General features: G+C 47.9%; 1 protein-coding gene across 1 annotated transcript; it reads right to left on the bottom strand.

The window, feature by feature from the left end:
* Positions 1–97: 97 nt before the first annotated feature.
* Positions 98–26,567, bottom strand: LOC134354024 (transcription factor AP-4-like). Its single transcript, XM_063062696.1, has 7 exons — positions 25,840–26,567; positions 16,049–16,214; positions 14,221–14,319; positions 11,007–11,153; positions 7,859–7,987; positions 6,503–6,667; positions 98–5,575 (listed from the first exon to the last, which is right to left on the bottom strand). Exons 1-7 carry the CDS (start codon positions 25,935–25,937, stop codon positions 5,285–5,287), a joined length of 1,095 nt encoding a protein of 364 aa, XP_062918766.1. The 5' UTR covers positions 25,938–26,567; the 3' UTR covers positions 98–5,284.
* Between the last annotated feature and the right edge of the window lie 554 nt (positions 26,568–27,121).

Raw genomic sequence — 27,121 nt, 5'->3', positions numbered from 1 at the left:
GTTTCTTGTACAATGCTTCATAAATCTACAGGTAAAAGGCACTATATTAACTCTTATCGATTGGGGGTGTGGGAAACGTGGTCAGAAGGTAGATCAGGTGGACAGTGTAACATAAGAGAAATCAGGCTCTCGGTGAGGCAAGAGGAAAAACAATGTAAGATTGATAAAGGGAATTAAGTATCCTAACCTGATTTTTCACCTTACTTCAAAAAAATGTGAATGATATTGAATGCATTGTGCTACTGAAGGAGTTTAACAACACGAACAGTAGTTTCTGGTGTCCATGTAAAAGTTTTAACCTCTTGCGACTAAAGTGGTGTGTCATGGCTGATTGATGGGGGAGGGGGGAAGCACTGTCCACTCCTTCACCCTCTCCTTATCAGTTACACCTGTCAAGCTGAGGTTAGGTTTGTGAAACATAATGAAGTGGCAACTACTATTATCTCATTTGAAGGGAGTGCCTTCATCCATGATTTCTTCCCCATGTGAGTGAGAAAGCAGCAAGCTGGTTCTCTTCCCATTCCCTAGAGCACCCCTTTCTTTAATAAACACAGAATCCAAACTGCAATAATTACATTGCTTTTTGAAAGAAAAATTGTGGTGCTTTACTATCTGATAAAAGGTCATGTGTGTGTCCTGTACTGTACTTTTCAGCACTGATCTGGTGGAAAATGTACAGCAATAAATGTTCCCCTTGCTCTTGTTATATATAGTGTGTGGTGTGTCTATAGAGAGAGGGAGAGGCCTTCAGTGGCTAAGATCAACCATGGATATTGCATCCCAACAGTCTAGATACCCAAACCAGGGCGGTACAATATGGAGAGCAAACTGTTGCTCATGTAGCAAGCTCCCCGTCTCCACACATCTGATGAACCCAAAGGAATGGCAGAGACACTCAGTCTGGCACCAGCAGCCTCAAGGAGTTACCAGTCAGTGTTAAACTCAATGTCGGACTGCTTTAGGGACTCCAGCTCTGGATTTTTCACTGGTGGGGGGGGGGGGTTACTCTTGAAGCCATCCCCAAGAGTGGGTATAGCTACCAACCATGACTGACAAGTCGCATCTGCCCAAAGCAACTGGTTTTAAGGCTCCAGTAACCTGCCTTTGTCCCTTCTGTCAGTAGGAGCAGTTCTGCCAGGCTTTGTAGCTAAGCCACATGTGAAGGAAGGCCAGGAACTCGGTTGTCAGAGGTGCACACCATCAGGAGCATGTCCCCATTACCACACCGCTCTCTCTCTCTTCCCCCCCCCCCCCCGGCTATAACAACCTTAAGCAACATTAGTTATATCTTCTGTCCCAATTGCTGTCTGCAACCACCGGTATCTACTCTCTTTCATGGGCCTAAAATGAAAACCAAATGCTGGAAATGCCCAGCAGGTCAGACAGTAAGTAGATAGGAAGAGAGAGAGAGAGAATGCAAATTATGAGACACCGATCTGGGTGAGAGGGAAATGATTTAAAATGGGCAACCTTTTCACACCAAGGGTGATGAGTTGCTGGAGGAAGTGGTTGACTGGTATCGTTAACAAACTAGTGGTTGACTGGACTGATATTAGTTTAGGGGAATATTGGCAGATTGCAGGAAAATAAATCAGCAAGGATTGTTCTGGGGGCGCCTGCAAGAGTCACCATGCTTCTGATACTAACATAGCTTGCCCACAACTACCTTACCCTAACCGTATGTCTTTGAAACTACCTGGTCGTGGGGAGAAAGTACAAACTTTACGGCCAGTGGTAGGAATTGAACCCCAATTGGCAATCACTAGTGCTGTAAAACAATTGTGCTAACCACCATGCTACTGTAGGTCAATCAGACCAACTGGCTGAAACTTTCCAGTCAGGAAATGCGGAAAATACTCATGAGGCTAGAAGAGTTGAAACATTAACTCTGTCTCTCTTCGCAGATGCTAGTGAATGTTTCCAATCTTTTCTGTCTTCATTTCAAATCCCCAGAATATAGCTTGTTCTTGATCACGGCTGGTCTCTGTTGCCAGCTGGTTCAGGAGGGAATGAAGTTACGGCAACAGGTTAGTCCATCATGCCCACTCAGCCTCTTGGTGGCCAAACAGTTCCAGGCTCTTCGCTAATTTCAAATGTAAAGTTTCTTTAAAATGCAAAAAACATAATAAAATTACCAGACCAACCTATACAGAGAAGTCAAACTATTGGGCCTCATCAAAATGATTTGTGAGTTAGACCTGGGAGGTTCTAAATAGCCTTTACTAACCCTTTCTAAGTTCTCATTTTCAGCCTTAGTATCCAACTGTACAAGCTGGCCACAGCTAATATCCACTGCAGCTGAATGTGATGTTGAGACAAAGCACAAGACTCCCTCACCAGCAAAAAAAAGGCAGGGTGTGAAAATAATGACAAGTTGTTGTTTACTGATCCCTGCCTTAAGTGACTCATCTGGCTGCTTGACAATGAGCACCAAATCCACAAGTAACTGGCCAAAGGAAACCAACAGGTGAATTCTACTGTAGTATTCAGTTTGACATTTTCACAAGACACTGAACTTTGCCCACCTGGAAGTCGCAGGCTGATATGAAACAGTGGTCATATTCCAGGTGAACTGGGACTGTTTTCTAAGGGTAACTCTAGGGTGGTAACACACCCCAGCCCAACAGCACCCTAAGTGTGCCCATAGGCAGAGAGTTAGAGAATATTACAGCATGGAAATATGCCCTTTGGCCCATCTAGCAGGTACTGTGCATTTGTTGGAGTAGAAAACTTCCAGCTGTGGCCTTTTCTCCTACAGACCTCCTGAAGAGCTCCTTTGCTGCTTTGAAGATCAGCAAAAAGTTTTCTGGTCAGTACAGGGATATGGTCCGTGTGCAGGTCAGTGGGACTAGGCAGAAAATGGTTCGGCACAGCCAAGAAGGGCCAAAAGGCCTGTTTCTGTGCTGTAGTTTTTCTATGGTTTCCACAATTCATTGGAGCCCCTCTGGCGCATAAAGATCAGAGGTGATTGTGTTCCATGTAATATTATTCAAGATAAATTACCACTCTTTAAAAATACACAAACTAGTTTACAGCTGATTAGATTTCATAAAAAAAAAGGCATACAATCTTATGCACAAAGCATTTAAGCACAGATGGTCCAAAAGTTATACTGCAGTTTGAAGTGCGAAACATTTAGGAAAATAAACAACCTTTAAAAACGTATTTAAGAGCCCTAAACAGATTTTATACAACTCTCCCCACAACCCCCCACCCACTCTAATAGTGCACAGAAAGGTGCAGCACTGTTGGGACTAGGTTTCAGTCATCTTTCCCAGAATAAAAGGATAATTTCATTCTGTAGTTCCACAATGCCAAAAAAAAACAGCATCCTAAGATTCTTTTAAAGTCATCTCAAACATTTTAAAAAGTGTATACGTAAAAAAAGGCATCACCCACGTAGAACTTCATGTCGCACCCTGTAGTGACCACCATGTAGCCTTTGCACCACACAGCAGTTAGTCATCCTAAGAATTAGCTTGAAAAGACATAGCCTACATGAAAACAGGGTCTGTTGAATCTTAGTTGACAGTCTGCAATCTTTTTTTCACTAGTTACCAGCTCAATCTCCCCCTGACTCACTTTTCAATCCAGTCGCAGAGCATCCTTGAAGGTACGTACATAGTCATTTCCACTGGAGAAGCACCAGGTTTTTGCTAAGACCATCATGTTTAGTTGAAAGTCAATGGGCTGGAAATATTGATTATGTAAGTATCCACAGATCCACTCATCCATTAGAACATGGAACAGACCCTCCAGCCCATAGTGTTGTGCCAAACAGCTAAAACACCCTCCTGCCTACACCATCCCTCCATCTTCATCATGTCTATGTACCTATCTAAACATCCCATAACAGCCTCTAATGTATTTTCCTGCACCACCATACCAGACAGCACATTCCAGCCATCCACCACTCGAGTAAAAAAAACTTGCCCCTCGCATCCCCTTTGAACCTAACCCCTCTCACTTTAATGTGTGCCCTCTGGTATTAGACATTTCTACGCTGGGAAACAGATACTCTCTGTCCAGTCTATGCCTCTCATAACTGTATAAACTCCTATCAGCTCTCCCCTCAGCCTCCACCGCTCCAGAGAAAACAACCCAACCTTATTCAGCTTCTCAAGATAGCACGTGCTCTCTAAACTCGGTAGCATGCTGGTAAACCTCTTCTGCACCCTCTCCAAAGCCTCAATATCCTTCTTCTAGTGAGGCAACCACAAGTGTGCGCAATTCTGCAGATGTGGCCTAACCACTTTTATAAAGTTGCAACATAACCTCTTGGGACTTTTGAACTCATTGCTTTGACAAATAAGAGCAAGCCTTCTTAACTACCGTATCAACCTGTGTAGCCACTTGCAAGGAGCTATGATCTTGAATTAGAAACACCATCTGAGGATTACGTGGAGGCACTGGTAATCCCAGAAACAGACTTCAGTAAGACCCAGGCCTGCTGTGCTGCCAAGTCACAATAATCACAAGGGAGGCATTTCAATTTTGAGTTGCTGTGAGTGTCCACTTTTAACCATTAACAATCGTTACTCTGCCTAAATACCATTAAGTAACAGTTGTTAGAACATCGGACAAAGACAGCAGCTCACTTTGTGACCAAGGCCAGCCCTGCAACAACCAGCTGCACAGACTGGGAACAGCTGGCACTAAATGTACTGCAGGGAGGTACTTCCTGCCAGAAGAGGACAAACAGAAAAGTACTGTCTTATCAACAGGCAATCAAAACAAACACTGACATTCTCCCTCACCCTCTTATACTGACTCATCTTTTTTCTCCAGTCCTATTGAAGGGTCTCAGACCAAAACGTTGACTGTTTATTCTTTTCCATGGCCTGCTGAGTTCCTCCAGCATTTTGTGTGTGTTACTACCATTCTTAAGCTGTTCTTATAAACATTTTGTGCAGCAAGTCACTGTCGGGTATACTTGCTCTTACATTGAAGATTTTGACGTGTGTGGTACATTCAGATTGCTTTGGTATTGTGTGTTAAAAGTTACAAAATCTGGGCTATTGAAATGGTAACTCACAATTAGGCAATGAGGGGTTTCATAGGAAACTACATCATACCTGAACAGGTTAACAGTAATCAACCTGCTCTATTTCATACAAAGGCTGTGACCACAGTACCTTCGAGATTGCTCTTGGTCTGGAAGGAGAAGAGGGGACTAGTTTGGGACAAACGCCATTCAAAAGGTCCCTTAATCTCAAACTTTTTGGATTGACCCCCAAAGTCCTCCACTCCCTCAGTGCACATCGATACAGCCCTGCAGTCTTGTTTAGACGCTAGCGCCTGGCAGTAGGACAGGGGGGATTGGCTCCACGTCCACCTTGGGCCTTCTCAATGCCGCCAGCATTTCCCTCTGAGCAGCATCCTGGCTTTCAGTCTCAACGTCACCAAAGGAGCTCTTGATTATCAGCGGCGAGGCCGTCACCAGCTCGTGCCATTGCCTGTCGTCCTTAAGGCTCTCCTGCATCCCATCGAAGTTCAGGAACGGTACGGTCTGCTTCTCCACTCCCACCGGTTCCTCCTTGATACCTTGCTCTGAGGCTTCGATATGCTGAATGGCCTTTAGAGTAAAAGAAGTGTTTAAGTGACCAGATAATAACCAATTTTCATCTAACTCCTCCCATTCATAATACGTGTTCCGTTATTTTTTATTTTCAATTATTTTCTGCTTTAACAAGCTGGTTAATGACAAACTAAAGGACCACCTAAGTGTATTAAGACTCCAAGAATCTTAAGTAGTGCTGGATTTTCCAGACTACTGGATGCTATTCCTATGAGATCTGATCCACAGTTTATGTCACACATTAGGCCATGGTAGAATAACACCCTGCACACCGGACCTTGGTTCCAGTCCCTCACCCATCCCTGACCCCACACTGGAACCAGCTCACTCTGAACCAAAGAGTGAACTAGATGCCAGACCATGATGATTTGTTAATGATCTAATAATGGATGATTGGATTTTTTAAAAAAAAATCGTAATACATTATCCACATAAACAGTCCCTGGCCTCTCATCAGATTGCACCTAACCTTATCTCCTGCTCTGACACCAACACAGAGAGCTGTCAAACTTGGCGTCTTGCTGACTAACTTCTGTCCTGAAATGAATTGCTCACCTTCTGCACCAAGATCCCCGCAATGTGACAGTGGTCTGTGGTGTAGCTCCGTGACCCTTGCAGGAGCAACAGCCCCAGACCCTAACCTGCACAATTAGAAACCTCTGACCTTTGTGCATGATGGTGACCCCCCCCCGACCTGGGTGACAGCGATCTCCAACCTTTGCACACACTTGACAGTGACCCCACCTGAGCTGTACAATAGCGATCCCTGACCTCTGTGAGTGACACGTACGAGGATGAACCTCTAACTTTCACCCCCACTCCGTCACCTCTGATCTCCTTGTTGGTAACATTATGTCCTCCTCCACTGACCCTCCCCACCACCTTATCACGCTGACCCATGCCCCTGTTGAACCCCCACTGTACCTGTACAATGGTGTCCAGGTTCTGTTTTGACGTGGACACAGAGCTGATGACAGAGCTGGGCGCCATGGTAACGACGTTGACCTGTAGCACACTCGGAGGGAGAGGAGCCGGCACTATGACTGTCGGGTGGTGAGTTGGGGCCGGCGGACTGTGCGTGGCGGGCAGCTAAATGGGGAACAAAACAAATGACATTACCGGGAACGTCACCAGCTAGGAAAAGCACGTTCAGCTGGGCGGCAAAGGGGGCAAGCTTTGTTTTTAGACAGAGTGGTTGACATCGGAGTGGGATAGGAGCACTGCAGAGAGAGCGAGATACAGGCAAGGTGCAAGGGATGGGAAAAGATAGGCAGAGACAGAGTCAGGTTGAGGAGACGGGCACTGCAAGGAGAGAGAGAGAGAGAACTGTGCCCTGTGATTGGTGGCTGGAACAGCCTCTAAACACATTGGGTGGGAATCCTATGCCTGGTGGGCAGATATGTCCAGCGGGTAAGAGAAAGGCAGGAAGATAGAGAGAAAACCTCAGCAGACAGCCCCATATCTTGCAGACTTTCTCCCCATCATAACACCCACAGCTCTACAGACTGGGACAACGCTGCCTTCAGCCACCTGATCGAAATGTTGGAGCAGCTTTACCACACGTCGCCTGACTGGGGAGATGGCGTGGGGCACACACGTGTATCTGCCCTCTCGTATTCTTGCACACCCTCCTGCTCACGCTCTCGCCCTTAGACAATCACCCGCCCTCACTCAACATACAGCCATCATCATTATTACGTGTCATGTCGTATGACGTGGGCAACCATAGTCTTTGGCCACGGTTGTTCTTAGCAAATTTTTCTGTGGAAGTGGTTTGCCACTGCCTTCTTCGGGGCAGTATCTTTACAAGACAGGTGACTGCAGCCATTGTCAATACTCCTCAGAGATTGCCTCTAGCGTCAAAGTGGTTGCATACCAGGACCTGTGATATGCACCAGCTACTCATACAACCATCCACACCAGCTCCCATGGCTTAACATGACCCTGATCGGGGGGCTAAGCAGGTGCTACACCTTGCCCAAGGGTGACCTGCAGGCTAGCGGAGGGAAGGAGCACCTTACACCTCCTTTGGTAGAAACTTGTCCCCACCTCGCCACCATTCTGTAAGGAGACACCGCCAACACCTCCTCCACTCAGAAATAGAGCAGAGACATTTGAATGGCAATAAAGTGAGCAGGGAACAGGAAGATCAGAAATAACGCCCATCCCCACTCCCATCCAGGACAAAATCCAGGGGCTGCCAACCTGGGGCCCATGGCATAAAAAGGGTCAGGAACTTGCCTCAGTCAAACGTAAAGCAGCCGCTCAGCGGGACCCTACCTGCGCAGTGCCAATGGCTTTCTGCTGCTCCTCCACCATCTGCCTGTGTCGCTCCAGCACCGTCTCCTGCTCCTGCTGCAGCACCTCCTTCAGCCTGCTGGGCTGCAGCTGCGACTCCAGCGATTTCACCTACCGGAAGAGACAGCAGGTCGTTCCTCTGTGCTTGTACCAGCTCCTTCCGCCGAGCCCCGCCCCAGAACCCTGCCGGCATCCCCCCACCCCCCCACGACTCGGGAGACAGGTCGGTCGGGCACGGAGTTTCTGACTGCCAGTTCCCCCGTCAGGGCAGCACGCTTGGTGCACCACCCAACGATTGGGGTTCATTTCCCCCCGCTGTCCGCGAGGAGTAGGCCAGTGGAGGGAAGGAGCACCTTACACCCCTTTTGGTAGAGGCTCATCTCCACCCTGCCGCCCAACACTCGGGAGTATTGTGCTCGGTTCTGATCACCCAGCTGTAGGACGAAGGTCACTAACCTGGAATGTGCATCTTTTTTTTTGCACCAACATTTTCCTGGGACTGCAGGGCTTGAATTATAAGGAGAGGCCGGACTTTTTTCCCTGAAGTGAGGAGGCGAGGGGGTGACCTTGTAGAGGTATATAAAATCATAAGGGGTGGATTGTCACACTTTTTTTTCCCTGGGTGAGGTGAGGGCCTCTGTCGGTCAAAGTTGACCATGGATATTGTGTCCTAGCAGTCTAGATCAAGGGTCCCCAACCTTTATCGCACTACGGACCGGTTTCATATTGTCAATATTCTTGCGGACCGGCCGACTGGGGGGGGAGGTAAGGCTTGTCAACGGACAAGAGTAGCAGAATTCCTGTTGTTAGCAGTCAAATACGCTGGGTTTCCCCGAGAAAGACTACAATGACCATGAAGCCTTGCACGGGCACCAGTGTGCATGCGTATACGGTTTTTTTTCTACAAATCGTTTTTGGCGATTCTGTTTGGGGGGGGCTGTTAATCACGACCGGAATATAGATGATAATTAGCTAATACACTCAATTTTGTTTCTAAAAGGGTTTATCTAACGAATTTAATATTAAACACACAGCGCATATTTTCCTTGCATGAATATAGTGATAAGTCAATTATCAGGGGAGCTTGAAATAAACGTTGAACGAACTTCCAGTAGAAGTGGTAGAGGCAGGTTCGATATTATCATTTAAAGAAAAATTGGATAGGTTTCTGGGCAGGAAAGGAATGGAGGGTTATGGGCTGAGTGCAGGTCGGTGGGACTAGGTGAGAGTAGCGTTCAGCACGGACTAGAAGGGCAGAGGGGGCCTGTTTCCATGCTGTAATTGTTATATAGTTATATAAGTCAATAGCATCATAACATTTTAAGTATCGTTTGGATATTACAGCACATAACACGCAGCACATATTTTCCCCATATGAACATATAAAATCATTGCAACACACCAATATCACTGAATCAGTGGGAGCCCTGGGATTGTTTTCCTGCAACAAGACGGTCCTATCGAAGGGTGATGAGAGACAGCGATATTCGAAGGGGGTTCCTAATGTCCAGTCTATTCCGCAATTTAGTTTTCGTTGCATTCATTGCAGAGATATGTTGGAAATGGAAGCAATGTTTTCAGTGCTTTCGTGGCTATCTCAGGATATTCAGCCTTGACTTTGATCCATAATGCCGGCAGAGATGTTATGTCAAACATACTTTTCAGCCTGTCGTCATTTGCAAGCTCGAGGAGTTGATCTCCTTCCCGCGCTGAAATGGATGACGCGCGGGTAATAACCTCGCATGTGTAATGGCTCGACAGTGGGCGTGACAGGGAATGAGGAAAGGTGAAGCTGACTCCTATCGCCAAATCATATCGTTTCCTCGCGGCCCGGTGGTTGGGGACCGCTGGTCTAGATACTCAAGCCTGGGCAGTACAATATGGAGAGCAAGCTGTTGCCCATGTAGCAGGCTTCCCCTCTCCACAGATCTGATGAACCCAAAGGAACGGCAGAGATCGATACAGTTCGGCACCAGCAGCGTCGCAGGAGTTGCCAGTCTGAGTTGAACTCAATGCAGGGACTCCAGCTCCAGATTTTCCCTCAGGGTTTACTCCCGAAGCCTTCCCCATGAGTGGGTACAGCCGCAAGGCAGTGGAGGTTTGAGATCAGAGTTTTCCCTGGGTAGGGGAGACTAAAGCTAGAGCACACGGATTTACAAGTCCCCCCGGGGGAAGCTTTCTCACAAGGAGATGGTGAGTAATGGAACAATTTGCCAGGGCAAGTGTACAGGTGGTACAGTTACAATGTTTTTTAAGACATCTCGACAGTTTCAAGGTGCAGCAGCTACTCAAACAGAACAACACTGCTTGGAGACTAAACACAGGAGGGGGTTTAACCCTGTCTGACACACCGCCCGTCCAATCCAATTAATAAAATTCAAAGTCAAAGAATAAATTTGATCCTTTATTAAGAAACTAGCAAAACAAGCAATCTTGAAGTGATTTAAAAACTAATGAAACTAAAACTAGCGATAAAACAAACAGTTTTAGCGTATTAAACTTATCTGAGCTTTCTTCAACCTAACTAAGCTATTTAAATGAAGTTGAAGTGTTATTAAGCAGTTTTAAGCAAAGTTAAGCAGTCAACGAAACAGCCATCATCCTGGTTCACTCCCCAGCTCAAACTGACCGAAAGACAAAATCATAACTACATCACTAAAACTCTTTGCTTACCGTGCTCCCACCCACGTGAATAACCACCCAAAATAAACTTACGTCACAAAGTACAATGCAGGTAGAACACAGGTGGATGGACTGGAAAGGTTTGGAGTTAATTGGCCCAAATACAGGGGAAAGGGGATTAGCTTGTAGACATCCGGGTGAGCATGCACAAATCACGTTGAAAGGCTTTTTTCATTGCTCTGTAACTCAATGATTTCATCTGTATTCCACTCCCCCTATGGAGCCATCCTTTCTTTCCAGAGCACCTACCTCACCTCTGAGCACATCACTGACAACGGATCCAACCCACCCCACCACCCCATAAACAAATCCCCACCAGTGAATGCGTTGTGGACAGATCCGCCCCCGCCCCATGAATATGCCCCAGACAGCAGACCCACCCCCCACGAACACACCACGGACAACAGATTTCATCCCCCCCGCCCCATCCCATGAACATAATTCAGACCTTCTCCTCCAAGCTGAGCCGCACCAATCTCTCCTTCTCCAGGTGCTGCCGGAGTTCAGCCAGCTCGTCGTCCGCCGAATCCGGAGAACCGATCCCCTCGTCAGATTCGTCGCCCCGTTTCCGCTTCGGGGAGGAGCCCGAGTACTCCTGGGGAGGAGAGAGGGAAAAGCGCTCGCTTACTCCAGCCTGTACCGAGGGTGCTGCTTCATTCCCCGCTGAGCGCCAGCGACCCAACGCCAGGGCTTTGGAAGGGAGTTTCCCATGGAAATCCCAAACGCTTACTCAGTGACAGAGGTCGATCACACAACAGCCCAGCTGGTGACTTGTTCATTTTCGTTCAGATACACCACAGTAACAAGCCTTTCCAGCTCAAAAGGTTTGCACCGCCTAACCACACCCAGCTGACCAATTAACCTTTAACTCTTTAGACCGTGGGAGGAAACCGGAGCACCCGGAGGAAACCCAGACGGTCACGGGGAGAACGTACGAACTCCTTACAGACAGACGTGGAATTGAACCTGAATCGCTGTTACTGTAACAGTGTTACACTTCTCTGAAGCCTCCGTCGGTCAGGGCCGAACATGGATGTCGCGTCCTAACTGTCTACACACACAAGCCTGGGCAGTACGACACGGAGAGCGAGCTGTTGCCCGAGTATCTCACTGTGTGGTATCTCAGTTGTACAGCAGTTGATAGGAAAGCAGTTCAGCGGGTTGTCTCTAGCGCACAGAAGATCAGCGGGACACAGCTCCCAGCCCTGGAGGACACCTACAGCTCTCGCTGCCTAAGGAAAGCTACAAGCATCTGTAAGGACAATACACACCCATGAAATCATCTGTTTGAACTTCCATCTGGCAGACATTATAAGATTTTCTATGTTCGCACTTCCAGACTGAAAACTAGCCTTTTCCCCCTGAGCTATAATTGCTCTGAACTAATCGATCAAGCATCATCCATAAATTGTTATATTGCTACTTTAATACTGGTTTTATGACTGTCATGCATCTGAGTTGTGCTTTTGTACTGCTGGACATTGCTTGTACTGGCTGGTTACTTGATTTTACTTATTGTTTATTTATTTTATTTGTTGTTTTATAGCATTGAGTACCAGAGTTGCAAACTCATTTTCGCCGTATTGGTGCATGACAAATCGTACTATGCAATGGCAATAAAGATATTTCAATTTCAAGCAGCAGGCTCCCCCTCTCCACGCATCTGATGAACCCAAAGGAACGGCCGAGACAGATACAGTTTGGTACCAGCGGCGTCGCAGGAGGTGCCAGTCAGCGTTGAACTCAATGCAGGGACTCCAGCTCTGGATTTTTCCCTCTGCATTTACTCCTGCGGCCTTCTCTGTGAGTGGGTACAGCCACAAGGCAGCGGAGGTTTGAGTTTCTATTCCTGCTGCTGCCTATAAGGAGTTTGTATGTTCTCCCCGGAACTGCGTGGGTTTCCCCCGGGTGCTCCGGTTTCCTCCCACAGTTCAAAGATGTACCGATTGGCAGGGGAATTGGTCACTGTAAGTTGTCCCGTGATTAGGCTGGGGTTCAATTAGGGGATTGCTGGGTGGCCAGGGGCCTATTCCAAGCTGTAACCCAATAAATAAATAAATAACACACAACCTCGTCTACGATAAAGACGAACTCATCTCTCGAGCCCTTGCATTTCATTTCACTGCACTGCAGCTACGTGCTGCATTGTTTTGATTTGCCGTTTCTACCCTGATCTACGAAGGCACGAAAGGATCTGTATGGACAGATAAATGGAGGGCTATGTAGGAGGGTCGGGTTAGATTGGGCTTGGAGTTAAAAGGTCGGCACAACATCACAGGCTTCAAAGGGCCTGCACAGTGCTGTAACGCTCCATGATAGAATGCACCAAAGTCTTTTCACTGTGTCTCGTTCACTTGACAATAATAAACCAATGTTCCAGTCGCCCTCGTCGGAGGTCAAGACTCCGGCTGTTATCCGTGGGCTCCTGGGAGTTTGACTTCCAGCTTCCCAGGGGTTGGAGCTGCCTCGCTGGAGATTGAACGTGGCACCAGTCCTCTGCTATGGGAACACAACGACACCCTGTTTGTGGGCGTGGTGGGGGTAGGGGTATCACTGTAGCCCAGTGGTTAATGTGTCACCGTCCCAGCACGAGCAACCCAAGTTCCATTCTCACCGCTGTCTGGAAGGAGTCTGTACATTCTCCCCGTGACTGCGTGGGTTTCCCCCAGGTGCTCCGGTTTTCTCCCACAGTCCAAAGACATAGAAGCAGAATTAGGCCATTTGATCCACTGAGTCTGCCCCACCATTCCATCATGGCTGATTCCTTTTCCTTCTCAACCTCATTCCCTGCCTTCTCCCCGTAACCTTTGACAGCCGGACTAATTAAGAGCCCGGTTGGGCTGAGATGGTCTCCGATCTTTGCCACGAGCAGAGAACAGCTCAATGCAACCATCAACCACCCCAGCTACACATTAATAAGATTATTAAGGGGTTGGACACGCTGCAGGCAGGAAGCATGTTCCCGCTGATGGGTGAGTCCTGAACCAGAGGCCACAGTTTAAGAATAAGGGGTAGGCCATTTAGAACGGAGTTGAGGAAAAACTTTTTCACCCAAAGAGTGGTGGATATGTGGAATGCTCTGCCCCAGAAGACAGTGGAGGCCAAGTCTCTGGATGCTTTCAAGAAAGAGATGGATAGAGCTCTTAAAGATAGTGGAATCAAAGGTTATGGGGATAAGGCAGGAACTGGATACTGATTGTGGATGATCAGCCATGATCACAGTGAATGGTGGTGCTGGCTCGAAGGGCCGAATGGCCTACTCCTGCACCTATTGTCTATCGTCACATTTTCCAAGTTACTCTCCAAATTAAGAACCTATCAACCTCTTGCTTTAAATATACCCAGTGGTTCGGCCCCCACAGCCGTCTGTGGCAATGAATTCCTCAATTCACCACTCTCTGCTGAAGAAATTCCTCATTTCTGTTCAAAGGGACGTCCCCCTATTCTGAGGCTGTGTCCTCTGGTCCTAGACTCCCCCCACAATAGGAAACATCCTGCTTAATTGGTCACATGGGTGTAATTGGACAGCGTGGCCTGGTACCTCCAGGTAATAAATGAATTGGATTAATTGGTGATAACTCGTAGGGATGCTAATTAAATCAGTACAAACAATAGGACGTGCCTTCCCGGTCAACGAGGCTCCAGTTTCCATGCCCGCTCACCTGTACCAGACGCTTCAGGTGTGCGTTCTGCTGCAGCAGCTGGGTTTTCTCCTCCTCCAGGGTAAAGATGTACTCTGCTGTTTGTTGTAGGATGGCAGCCTGCCAGCAGAGAGCGAGAGGAGACAATCACTTTGCCGTCAAACATACCCCCTCCCTGCAATGTTACATAGCTCTGAGCCGAGAGGGCTGATGCTTTAGAATCTCTGTCGAAAGTCGACGTCAAGTGCAGCCTGTCTCAGAAATCAATCCGATTTGTTTTAGTTTACTGGGTATACGGGAGTAAGGAGCTGACAGGTTAAGTTTTATATTCACCATTGTTGCCAATAATGGGCCCTCCTGACCTGAATGAAGTTTTTCCTGTGAGTTCACTTTGGAGAAGTTCATTTTGACACTGAGCGGTGAGGTGGGACCAACGCTAGGTTGGGTTTTGAGGGCTCGTGAGCAGGTAAGACATTCAGAGAGGTGATGATGGATCCCAGGGCTCCTCCAGAGAGGTGACATAGCCTCAAGATTAGGGGGAGTAGATTTAGGACGGAGATGAGGAGGAATTTGCTTTTCCCAGAGGGTGGTGAATCTGTGGAATTCTCCGCCCAATGAAGCAGTGGAGGCTACCTCAGTAAATATATTTAAGGCAAGGCTGGGTAGATTTTTGCATAGTGGGGAGAATTAAGGGTTATGGGGAAAAGGCAGGTAGGTGGAGACGAATCCATGGTCAGATCAGCCATGATCTTATTGAATGGGGGAGCAGGCTGGACGGGCCAGATGGCTGAATCCTGCTCCTATTTCTTATGTTCTTATGTGATGATGGATCCCAGGGTCCCAGCAGTAAGGTAATGGTGGATCCCAGGGTCCCAGCAGGGTCCCTTGCTGTCAACACAGGACCAAAGAAAATAAAGGGCTCCACTACCAGAAGAAAAGGCCAAAACAAGGTGCATGAAACTTCGAGGGGGTATAGATAGGATGAATGTGCACAATTTTTCTCCTAGGGTTGGAGAATCAAGAACCAGAGGCAGAAACTTAAGGTGAGAGGGGAGAGAGGGGCAAATATTTTTTCTTCACGGATAGTGACCTATATGTGGAATGAGCTTCAGAGGAAGTGTTTGATGCAGGCGTATGAACAATTTTTAAAAGGCAGTCAGAGAAGTTTAAGAAGTTTTAAACCAGATATGGGCAAGTGGGTCTCGACTGGATAAGCATCTTGGTCGGCATGAACCAAACGGGCCAAAGGGTCTGTTTGGACCATTTGATTCCATGACCACATTGGCAAACACTGCCTGCCAACTCCGCCACAGGACAAGGAACGACGGTCGTTACCCTGTTCTTTTCCCATGGAGGACGGGTGAGAAAAGGACCAAAGAGCCAACAATGGAGGGAAGTCTGGTTGTAGTATGCAGCTCCCGAGGATCTTTGTGTGTGCAGTGAATCAACCATGGGAACAAGGTGCTATACCCTCTCCTCATTGTCACACTGGGCACCAGAGAGAAGGGAAACCTAACCTCCCACCACATCGCCTCCAGGAGAGGGGTCCGTGAGTCCCCAAAGGCCACCCCGGTGACAGGGTCAAGATTGGAGACCAGACCTGGGACATTCCTACTCTCCCAGCTCGGGGCAGGTAGTTACCAGGCCACAGATCAAGACACCGGGAGCAGGAGAGGGCACGGGAAGGGAATGAAGGGGAAAACAATAGCCACCCGCTTGGAATGGGTCCTGCAAAAGCGATTCAGAGTCAGAAGGAAGGCGGTGCAGCTGGAAACAGGAAAGGCCCTTGCTGGTCAGCTGACGGACGCAGCAATCAATGGGAGGAAGGAAACGGTGGGCTGACACTGACCTTGCTGAGCTTCTCGCCGTCCGTGTGGGGTAGCAACACCTTCAGGGACTGGAAGCCGGCGTTGATGCTCTGCATGCGCCGCCGCTCATTGCTGTTGGCGATCTCCCTGCGGATGCGCCGGTCGTGGTCCCGCTGGCTCTCTGGCGTCAGCGGGATGTTGGAGAGGCTGGAAGGGCAAGAGGACCCAACGTGACAGGGGAACGAGGCGCAGAAGGAACCGACCCCACTTCCCCTTCCAAACCGCTCTCCCGATCACAGACGCTGGCTGGCCCCCCGTGCCGGGCAGGGTACAGGCCGCAGCTAAACGGGTCCCAGGCTTAAAGAGTCCGCGCAACGCTCAATGCAAAAGGCAGAGAAAACAGCTTCAATCACAGCCACTGAGTGTCAAACTCGGGTATTCAATTACTCAAAACCATCTGAAATGACAGACCGGAAATCTAAACCAAGAGTGTCAGTGTCTGTAAGAACATGCCTGGATTTTGGGTTTAGTCACTGCAATCACCTGTGGATTAAAATGTCAGTCCGTCACTCTAGACCTTCGTCCCCAGAATCCCAACACTGCAGATGCTGGAATACCGAAATAAAAAAAACAAACATGTTGGAGACGTTCAGCTGGTCGGGCAGCAACTGTGGAGAGAAAAACAGAGAAAACGTTTCAAGCCCAACAAAGTTCTGACAAAGGTTCTTGAACCAGATAGGCTAACGCCACTTCTCTTTCCACAGAGGCTGCCTGACCTGCTGAGTGTTTCCGGCATTTTCTGTTTCTCATTTCAGGCTCTCGGTCCTTCTGTCACCAATTGTCCCGTCATCGCGTCTGCGTCATAACCCTTGACGCTACAAAAATACCGGCTGCGTTGTGTGGTCAGTGGAATAATGACCACACCAGGAATAAACTCCCCGCCCCAGTTCGATGTAATTGTCTCTGTGGGGACTGAACCCCCAGTTCGATGTAATTGTCACTGTGGGGACTGAATCCCCAGTTCGATGTAATTGTCTCTGTGGGGACTGAACCCCCAGTTCGATGTAATTGTCACTGTGGGGACTGAACTCCCAGTTCGATGTAATTGTCTCTGTGGGGACTGAACCCCCAGTTCGATGTAATTGTCACCGTGGGGACTGAACCCCCAGTTCGATGTAATTGTCTCTGTGGGGACTGAACCCCCAGTTCAATGTAATTGTCTCTGTGGGGACTGAACCCCCAGTTCGATGTAATTGTCATTATGGGGACTGAACCCCCAGTTCGATGTAATTGTCACTGTGGGGACTGAACCCCCAGTTCGATGTAATTGTCTCTGTGGGGACTGAACCCCCAGTTCGATGTAATTGTCTCTGTGGGGACTGAACCCCCAGTTCGATGTAATTGTCTCTGTGGGGACTGAACCCCCAGTTCGATGTAATTGTCTCTGTGGGGACTGAACCCCCAGTTCGATGTAATTGTCACTGTGGGGACTGAACCCCCAGTTCGATGTAATTGTCTCTGTGGGGACTGAACCCCCAGTTCGATGTAATTGTCACTGTGGGGACTGAACCCCCAGTTCGATGTAATTGTCTCTGTGGGGACTGAACCCCCAGTTCGATGTAATTGTCATTATGGGGACTGAACCCCCAGTTCGATGTAATTGTCTCTGTGGGGACTGAACCCCCAGTTCGATGTAATTGTCACTGTGGGGACTGAACCCCCAGTTCAATGTAATTGTCATTATGGGGACTGAACCCCCAGTTCGATGTAATTGTCTCTGTGGGGACTGAACCCCCAGTTCGATGTAATTGTCACTGTGGGGACTGAACCCCCAGTTCAATGTAATTGTCACTGTGGGGACTGAACCCCCAGTTCGATGTAATTGTCACCGTGGGGACTGAACCCCCAGTTCGATGTAATTGTCACTGTGGGGACTGAACCCCCAGTTCGATGTAATTGTCACTGTGGGGACTGAATCCCCAAATCGATGTAATTGTCTCTGTGGGGACTGAACCCCCAGTTCGATGTAATTGTCACTGTGGGGACTGAACTCCCAGTTCGATGTAATTGTCTCTGTGGGGACTGAACCCCCAGTTCGATGTAATTATCACCGTGGGGACTGAACCCCCAGTTCGATGTTATTGTCTCTGTGGGGACTGAACCCCCAGTTCAATGTAATTGTCTCTGTGGGGACTGAACCCCCAGTTCGATGTAATTGTCACTGTGGGGACTGAACCCCCAGTTCGATGTAATTGTCTCTGTGGGGACTGAACCCCCAGTTCGATGTAATTGTCTCTGTGGGGACTGAACCCCCAGTTCGATGTAATTGTCTCTGTGGGGACTGAACCCCCAGTTCGATGTAATTGTCACTGTGGGGACTGAACCCCCAGTTCGATGTAATTGTCTCTGTGGGGACTGAACCCCCAGTTCGATGTAATTGTCATTATGGGGACTGAACCCCCAGTTCGATGTAATTGTCACTGTGGGGACTGAACCCCCAGTTCGATGTAATTGTCTCTGTGGGGACTGAACCCCCAGTTAGATGTAATTGTCTCTGTGGGGACTGAACCCCCAGTTCGATGTAATTGTCACTGTGGGGACTGAACCCCCAGTTCGATGTAATTGTCACCGTGGGGACTGAACCCCCAGTTCGATGTAATTGTCTCTGTGGGGACTGAACCCCCAGTTCGATGTAATTGTCTCTGTGGGGACTGAACCCCCAGTTCGATGTAATTGTCATTATGGGGACTGAACCCCCAGTTCGATGTAATTGTCTCTGTGGGGACTGAACCCCCAGTTCGATGTAATTGTCTCTGTGGGGACTGAACCCCCAGTTCGATGTAATTGTACTGTGGGGACTGAACCCCCAGTTCGATGTAATTGTCACTGTGGGGACTGAACCCCCAGTTCGATGTAATTGTCTCTGTGGGGAATGAACCCCCAGTTCGATGTAATTGTCTCTGTGGGGAATGAACCCCCAGTTCGATGTAATTGTCACTGTGGGGAATGAACCCCCAGTTCGATATAATTGTCACTGTGGGGACTGAACCCCCAGTTCGATGTAATCACTCCAGGTGTTTATCTGTGGATCTTTGATTCAAGGAGACAAAACATTGAAACAGGGACTATAGGAGAGAAATGGCAAGAAGAGCAGTGGGGAATTAGAATAAAGGGGACAGATGGGGGGGAGAGGGGGAGTGAGGGGACAAGAAACGGGTGCAAGACAGAGACAGAGAGATGGGGATGGCAGAGATGGGGGAAGGGGGAAGGGAGACGGGGGCGGGGGGAGGGAGATGGCGGAGGGAGACGGGGAAGAAGAGTTACTGAGCAACACACAAATATTTTTATGGTTCTGATAACTAAAACCCAAAATCCAGTCACGATCTCACTAACACTGACGGTCTCGGTTTAGATTTCTGCTCTGCCGTTTCGGAGAGTTTTCTGTAGCGTTAACAGCCGAGTTTAACACTCAGCAATGCCAGATTGGAGCTGATTTCTCTGCCCTTTGCGAGGAGCTCATTGTTTCTGCCCGGGACCGGTTTGACTCCTCCTCTGTGCCCTGACTGTTGTGGGGCGTGTGGACTCGAATTGTCCACGAATTCACAGCTGCTTTGATCTGCAATGCGTAAGGTTTGAACGTGACCTCTGAACACAATGGGAATATTATAACGGTTGTCTGCAATAACTAGGCCTTCCCTGCCAAGTAGCCACAACAATGACTGTAGGGAACAGGAAGAATTTAACCCTTCCTCTTCCAGCTACGCTGGAGCCCTGTAAAGCCAAGCCAATGTCTGCTGTGCTGCTGAAATCGCATTAATCACGTCAAATGTTTGTAGCTCCAAATCTTCAGCCACAAAGTCTTTGATGGGAGTGTTGGATAATGGGGGTCGTGCACAGCAGTTAGTACAGAAATATCGGGCCAAACGGCCACTGGTGTCAGTGGGCAACGCCAATCGAACAGCGTTATACACGATGCACGTCTCTCTCTGATTTTCTGTGACGCCCTGGTGGAGATGTCCTCCATGGTCATGTTGACACCAGAAGAACCAGCATCTGGATTCTATCACGAGCATTAGACAGATCTCCCACCAAGGCTGGCTGCATGCCAGAATCTTTTCTACAGGCTGTCAAAACCTTTGGAAAGCTGGCTACAATCTCCAGCAGTGAACAGGATATCGGCCGCAGGGGTTGCTGTGAACAATCCAGCAGCTATTGACAGGTACGGGTCAGCCAGTGCCTGCTGTGCACTGCTGACCAGAACTGGAAGCCCCAAAGTCCAAACACCACCCTCCCAAATCCCCTCTCAATGGTCTCCCAGCACAATCAGAGCTGGCCACACAGATCAGAACAGGCACAATGGCGGACAACCTTAATAAGTGTTTAACATCTGTCTTAGCTGTGGAAAACACCAGTAGCATGCAAGAAATTCGAGAGGTGAGTGTTGTTATTACTAAGGAGAAGGTGCTTGAGTATCTGAAAGGTCTGAAGGTAGATAAATCACTAGGACCAGATGAACTACATCCCCGGTTTCTGAAAGAGGTAGATGAAGGGATTGTAGAGACATCAGTAAAGATCCTTCAAGAATCACTAGATTGTGGAATTTTTTTGGAGAACTGGAAAATTGCAACTGTCACTCCACTCTTTAAAAAGGGAGGGAGGCAGAAGAAAGGAAATTATAGGCCAGTTAGCCTGATTTCAGTGCTTGGGAAGATGTCGGAGTCAAAGATTAAGGATGACGTTTCAGGGTACTTGGAGGCACACAGTTTTCTTTGGGCAAAGTCCTGCGTGGCAAATCTGATGGAATTCTTTGAGGAAATAACAGGCAGGATAGTGGATGTTGTTTGCTTGGATTTTTAGAGGGCCTTTGACAAGGTGCCACACACGAGGCTGGTAAACAAGATAAGAGCTCCGGGTATTACAGGAAAGATACTAGCATGGATAGGAGGTTGGCTGACTGGCAGGAGGCAAGGAGTGGGAATAAAGAGAGTCTTTTCTGGTTGGCTGCTGGTGACAGGTGGTGTTCAGTGTTGGGACCGCTGCTTTACACATTATATGTCAATGATTTGGATGACAGAATCGATGGCTTTGTGGCCAAGTTTGCAGATGATACGAAGGTAGGTGGAGGGGAAGGTAGTGTTGAGGAAGCCAAGAGTCTGCAGCAGGACCTAGACGGATTGAGAGAATGGCGAAGAAGAGGCAGATTGAATATAGTGTAGGGAGGTGTAAGGTAATGCACTTTGGTAGAAGGAACAAAGGAGACTATTTTCTAAACAGCGAGAAAATTCAAAACTAAAAGGTGCAAAGGGACTTGGGAGTCCTCATGCAAGAGTCCTCAAGGTTAATTTGCAGGTGGTAAGGAAGACAAATGTAATGTTAGCATTCATTTCAAGGGGACTAGAATACAAAGGCAAGGATGTAATGCTGAGGCTTTATAAGACATTGGTCAGACCGCACTTGGGAGTTTTGTGAGCAGTTCTGGGCCCCTTATCTAAGAAAAGTTGTGCTGCATTGGAGAGGGTCCAGAGAAGGTTCACGAGAATGATTCCGGGGAATGGAAGGGTTAAAATGAGGATCCAGTGCTTTCCCAGTGCACTTGATGAATAAACTTCCAGCCAGATAAAGGTATCGATTACAACCGACCTTTCTATGACAAACTCTGCCACCTTCATCAGGGATGATACCTGAGAAGAGTTTATTTATATGAGGCACGTTCGGTGACTCTGGACCTGTACTCACTGGAGTTTGGAAGAACGAGGAGGGAATCTCATTGAAACTTATCGAATACTGAAGGGTCTGGATTGAGTGGATGTGGACAGGATGTTTCCTGCAGTGGGGGAGTCTAGGACCAGAGGCCGCAGCCCCAGAATAAAGGGATGCCCATTTAGAGCAGAGATGAGGAGGATTACTTTAGCCAGAGAGCAGTGAATCTGTGGAGCAGATTGCCACGGGCAGCTGTGGAGGCCAGGGCAATGAGTATATTTAAAGCAGAGGTTGACAGGTTCTTGATTAGTTAGGGCAGCCAAGCTTATGAGGAGAAGGTGGGAGAGTGGGACTGAGAGGCATAATAAATCAGCCATGTTGGAATGGCAGAGCAGACTCGATGGGTTAAATGGCCTATTTCTGCTCCGAGAGCTTATGGTTTTATAATAAAAGATGGTAACTGCAGACCTGAACTTGCTTCACAGCCCAGCTGTAGCAATTGTCACTTTGAACTGGAAAGCAGTCACAGTCACACCCATCAAAGTTGCTGGTGAACGCAGCAGGCCAGGCAGCATCTCTAGGAAGAGGTACAGTCGACGTTGAGACACTGCCTGGCCTGCTGCGTTCACCAGCAACTTTGATGTGTGTTGCTTGAATTTTCAGCATCTGCAGAATTCCTGGTGTTTCCAGTCACACCCGTTGGGCTGGTGGACAGGATGTACAAAACAAGGCACTGATGATACACAGGCCCTCCCCACGTTATAGATGTGTTTACACGTAACCCCCCCCTGTGATAATCGGACCCCATTTCCACCTTGCAGCCCAGCCCGTCGCAGGCAAAGGCCTCCCCACGGAGCAGGTCTACATGGAGTGCCGCCAGGCCATGCTCTGCGCTCACTACTACCAATGGGCAGGAGGATGACAGGAGCCCTGGGTCCCGCACCATCAGGCTCAAGAACACTTATTACTACTGAGCTGCCAGCGAGGATAACTTCACTCACCCCAACTCTGAACTAGTTCCACAGCCTCTGGATTCACTCTCACGGATTTCACAACTCCTCCTGTTCTCATTTTTTTTATCTGTCTACTAATTTATTTGCCTTCTTCTGTTCGTTTATGTGCAGCTTCTCTATTTATGTTTATTTTGCGGTGAATGCCTGCAAGAGAATGAATCTCAGGGTTGTATATGGTGATATATATGTACTTTGATAATGAATTTACTTTAAGACTGACATACGGTGGAGAGCATTCTAACTGTCTGCATCACTGTCTGGTGTGTGAGAGGGAGGCGAACTACTGCACAGGATCGAAGCAAGACGCAGAGAGTTGTTGGACTTAATCAGCTCCATCATGGGCACCAGCCACCATAGTATCCAGGACATCTTCGAGGAGCGGTTCCTCAAAATGGCAGCGTCCATCATTAAAGGACCCCCAACACCCGGGACGTGCCCTCTTCTCATTGCTACCATCAGGAAGGAGGTACAGGAGCCTGAAGACACACACTCAACGATTCAGGAACAGCTTCTTCCTCTCTGCCAACCAATTTCTGAATGAACATTGAACCCCTAAACACTATCTCACTACTTTCTTAAAAAAAATCCCTACTTATTTAACACACACACACACACACACACACACACACACACACACACACACAGTAATTCAATTTTCTTTTTTCTCTATTATTACATTATAACAACTGTTGCTGCAAAGTTAACAAATTTCACCACACATGCGGGTGATATTCAACCGGCCTCGGATTCTGAATTTCATGCTCCCAGTTTCATCGGGGAAGAGTTGCTTTGGAAATCCAGTTGTGTTATCAGTACAGTAGTAACAATGTAACATCCAGCTCACTGAAAGGAGCCATTGAGAGTGGAGCGCCCTGAATGTGTCCCATTGTAACCAGGTAGGGTACACAATTTTAAAAACTTAGGTTAATTAGCGCTCCGCCACCATTCGTTACAATCCGGTGACATCATGGTTATTATTTCCAGTGACTTTGTATATTTTTCACTTGTGGACTTGGCAACCTGTTGGTAACGAGGGAATGGCCTGAGGGAACTTTAAAACAAAACCTGTAGCTCTGTGAGGAATGGGGCAGAACACGGGAACTGACTGACATTTAAAGAACCGACATCCCGAAGGAACCAGATCACAAAAATAGCTTTCGTTTTACAAACCTGCTCGAGCTCTCGGGTCTTCTTTCGCCCTTCTCTCAACTTTAAACAATCAAAAGATAATCAGCAGGCCAGCTTTTTTTTTTAAAAAAAACTACGCTCCTAAACTGTGGGACTGAATACGTAAAACTATAAGGGATGCAAACTCAATTGACACTTTTAATCGCCAGCTCAAAACCTGCTAATTTAACAAGCATTTATTTTCATTATTTTATTTTCATGTTTGCACTTTTATCCTATTGTAAAGTACTTTGAACTAAATCGTTTGCACGAAAACTGTTTAACAAATCGATTATTAATACTATACGCAGAATGGACCGAAAGGCCTCTCCCCTCGCACAGATGACTTTGACATTTTATGGGCGGTAAATGACGTTTTTACAGCAATCTGCTCGAGGCGCAATCGACAGCGGTGGTGGAGAGAGGAAGAGGGCGGACGTGTCCAAGGGTGTGAAACTTGCTCGCCTGACACACGCACATTACGTAAAGAGTAAACAGAAACTTATATCCCAGTCGCAGTTCCACTCCCCCCCCCCGCGTTGTACTGCTGCCCATCACAACCAACACTCTGCCTTCAGCAGCCAATGGGATTCACCAGCAGCCTCGTCAATTTCAGCCCCATTCATAAAATTCACAATCCTCCAACCTTCCCTAAACTTTTTTCAATGGGTTCTCCTGAGCCTGTTGGAAATCTGATCGATCGCAGCTAATAAACTTGTTTTTTTTTCCAAAAAAACCGCAAAAGACCTTGTGATTTACGATATTAACGAATTCGCCACAAAACTAACGAAATATTAAAACATTAAAATCTTAAGTCGTATGAGAATCTATATTTTTAAATACTTGGTAGACATGTTTACGAAAAAAATGTTAACGGTAATTCTGGTTGTGGTTCAGATAATTAGCATTTAATTTTATTAGTAAAATTGAAAGTCCTCATCTGGATTTATAACGCCCGACCAACATATAAAAAAACAAGTGAGGAGGAAGTTTATCTAGAAGCTGAGCGTCTCGGTTTAAGTACTACGCAATGGCTGTGTCCGAACTGGAACCGCTTTCCCTCCGCGCCTGAAAGACCTTAGTACGCGGCGATTCCGAAACAGTGGCAAGGGGATTTGGATTAGTCACGGAGTGAGATCAGCCAGAAATCATTTATATTATTTAAATAAACTATCCCACGGTGCATTCCGCCCAGAGCCGGGATCTCAACAAAACGCTAACAGCCCCCGGGCATAGTCGGACTGATGGGAAATGCCCCCGACGAGCACCAGTCACGATTAAAAATGCCTACTCACTGGTGTCTACGTAACTCCCACTATCACAGCAACAACAACACAAGCGGGAGCCTGCTCCCACAACACAATAGGGGGAAAAATAGCAATTGGGGTTTATTTGACTTTTAAAAAAAAACAACATAAAACTGAGTGGGTGGGGTGTAACTTTAGAATAAAAACAAGATTGCAAAGGTAGGCGGATCCACTGATACAAAACAAATACGGCACGGAGGAGCGGCCATGATCTGACAGACAAGAGAAGGGAAATAATCTATTAAAGATATTACTGCCGAGGGGGCTGGACAGGCGCGGGCCCTTTGGATAGCCGAGGTGTTATTAGAGATTCGGAAGTTTTAGGAATAAAGGGCCGGGACATTGCAGAACGGAGCATTAGGCGATCCCCACGTGGTCCACACTTCATTTTCGCATCTCCTCCCTCCCATTGATGCAAGGATTCCGCTTGGTGGTTCGTCCCGATTTACAGAGGGGTTTGGGATTTCTCCAGTGTCTTTCGGGGGTAAACAGCTGTGCTTGGGATGGGGTAATTTTTAATTCCCAACCCCCGCTCCTTCCAGCTGCCCCTTTTCCACGTGGGGATCTCGTTTAAATGCCCCCTCCGAGCCTCCTGCATTGATACATAATTTCTGAAATAAACAAACATCACGGATACATACACACCTACACAAGCCTCCAATCACTTCCTTCTCTGCTCTGCGGAATTCTTGCAGTGTCTTTGGGCCCGCGTAATAAGCCATCGATCCTTTGATTTCGTCCATTCTTCAAAACGGAGCTGGTGTTGGCAGACGTGTGCGTGTGTGTGTGTTTTTTTTAAGATCGGGGGGTTTTGGAGTTGTAGTAAAACAGTTCAGCAATGGCGGGAAACAGCTGGGACCTCGTGGTCAGCTGGAGCCGCAGCACCGCTTTCTGCTTCCGCACGGCTCGCCTCGGTGGCAGCCGGCGGGTCCTAGAGACCGCCGCTCGCTCTTACGCAATTCTGCGATTATGTTGGCATCGGAGGGAATGCGCTGTACAGTAATAATCTCCACGGGGACGGGTCATTGTCCTGGCATCCAGCCAATGCAACAGCTTTAGGACATTTTTGCAGCCCCGTTCATTCAGATCGAAACCCTTCTGAAATTTAGTGGGTTACTGTGACCTAACTTTTGTGTCCTTCCTGTTTACAATCAGTAATTCGCATTTCCTGAGGTTGGCACCGCATTAGGAATCCCGACAAAGCGGCGCTTGTGTTGTCGAAGCCGCTGCGTGCGACCAAAATAAGCGGCCCTTCCAATAGCGGCGGCTGTGTGGAGACAAAAGGGGGTCGAGGCAGCCGCGCAGCAGGAAACCAGAAACCCTGCCGCCTGCTGACGTTAAGGGCTGTCGGAGCTATTGCGGAATCCGGGCGCTTTTTCTCAGCGAAGCAGCCTTCGCTGCTGAGAGTAGCGCTGGTCTAAAGCAGGATCTCCCGTTTTTTTTTGTTTTCCGAAACCCTCCCACTCTAAATATAAGCACTCAATACAACCCATCAAAGTTTACAATTCCAATGTTTTCCAGGACCCCCCCCCAGTTCAAAACCCTGCATTTAAAACTTTCCAGAAAGTCCTACCAGGCACCAGCTTTGTTTCTCGCAGAGTTCCGTTTCCAGCGAGACCTTTGCTGCCCACCACTAGTCTCACCGAGCGAAAACAGAAGGCTGGAAGAACTCAGCGGATCGAGCAGCATCCGTGTAGGCAAAAAAAAAAGTGTCTGTCAAGGATTCGAGCCGAGACCCCGAGAAGGGGTCGGACAAAGAATGAACCAGGCGGGCAGGTGAATGCATTTAGGAGTTTACTGAGAGAGGAAAATCCAGCTGGCGTGCAGGTCAGATCAGAGGGTTGTCGTGTGAACGGGGTGCAATGAAATTTCTTGGGGGCACGATGCTCACGGTCACAGTAAATAGAACGACTGACATGATGAACAT

The sequence above is a fragment of the Mobula hypostoma genome, chromosome 11 (assembly GCF_963921235.1).
Source record: "Mobula hypostoma chromosome 11, sMobHyp1.1, whole genome shotgun sequence".
In the NCBI taxonomy this organism is placed as follows: Eukaryota; Metazoa; Chordata; class Chondrichthyes; order Myliobatiformes; family Myliobatidae; genus Mobula; species Mobula hypostoma.
This window is presented reverse-complemented; position numbering and strand designations above follow the sequence as displayed.

What these genes read in the sequence shown, in the direction of transcription:
- LOC134354024 (XM_063062696.1), bottom strand. Translation starts at nt 25,937, where the DNA reads ATGGACGAAATCAAAGGATCGATGGCTTATTACGCGGGCCCAAAGACA. An exon ending in GTGATTGGAGGCTTGTGTAG is followed by an intron (nt 16,215 to 25,839) that starts GTGTGTATGTAT and finishes TTGCCCTTCCAG; the next exon opens with CCTCTCCAACATCCCGCTGA. An exon ending in GGCTCAGCTTGGAGGAGAAG is followed by an intron (nt 7,988 to 11,006) that starts GTCTGAATTATG and finishes CTCTTCCGGTAG; the next exon opens with GTGAAATCGCTGGAGTCGCA.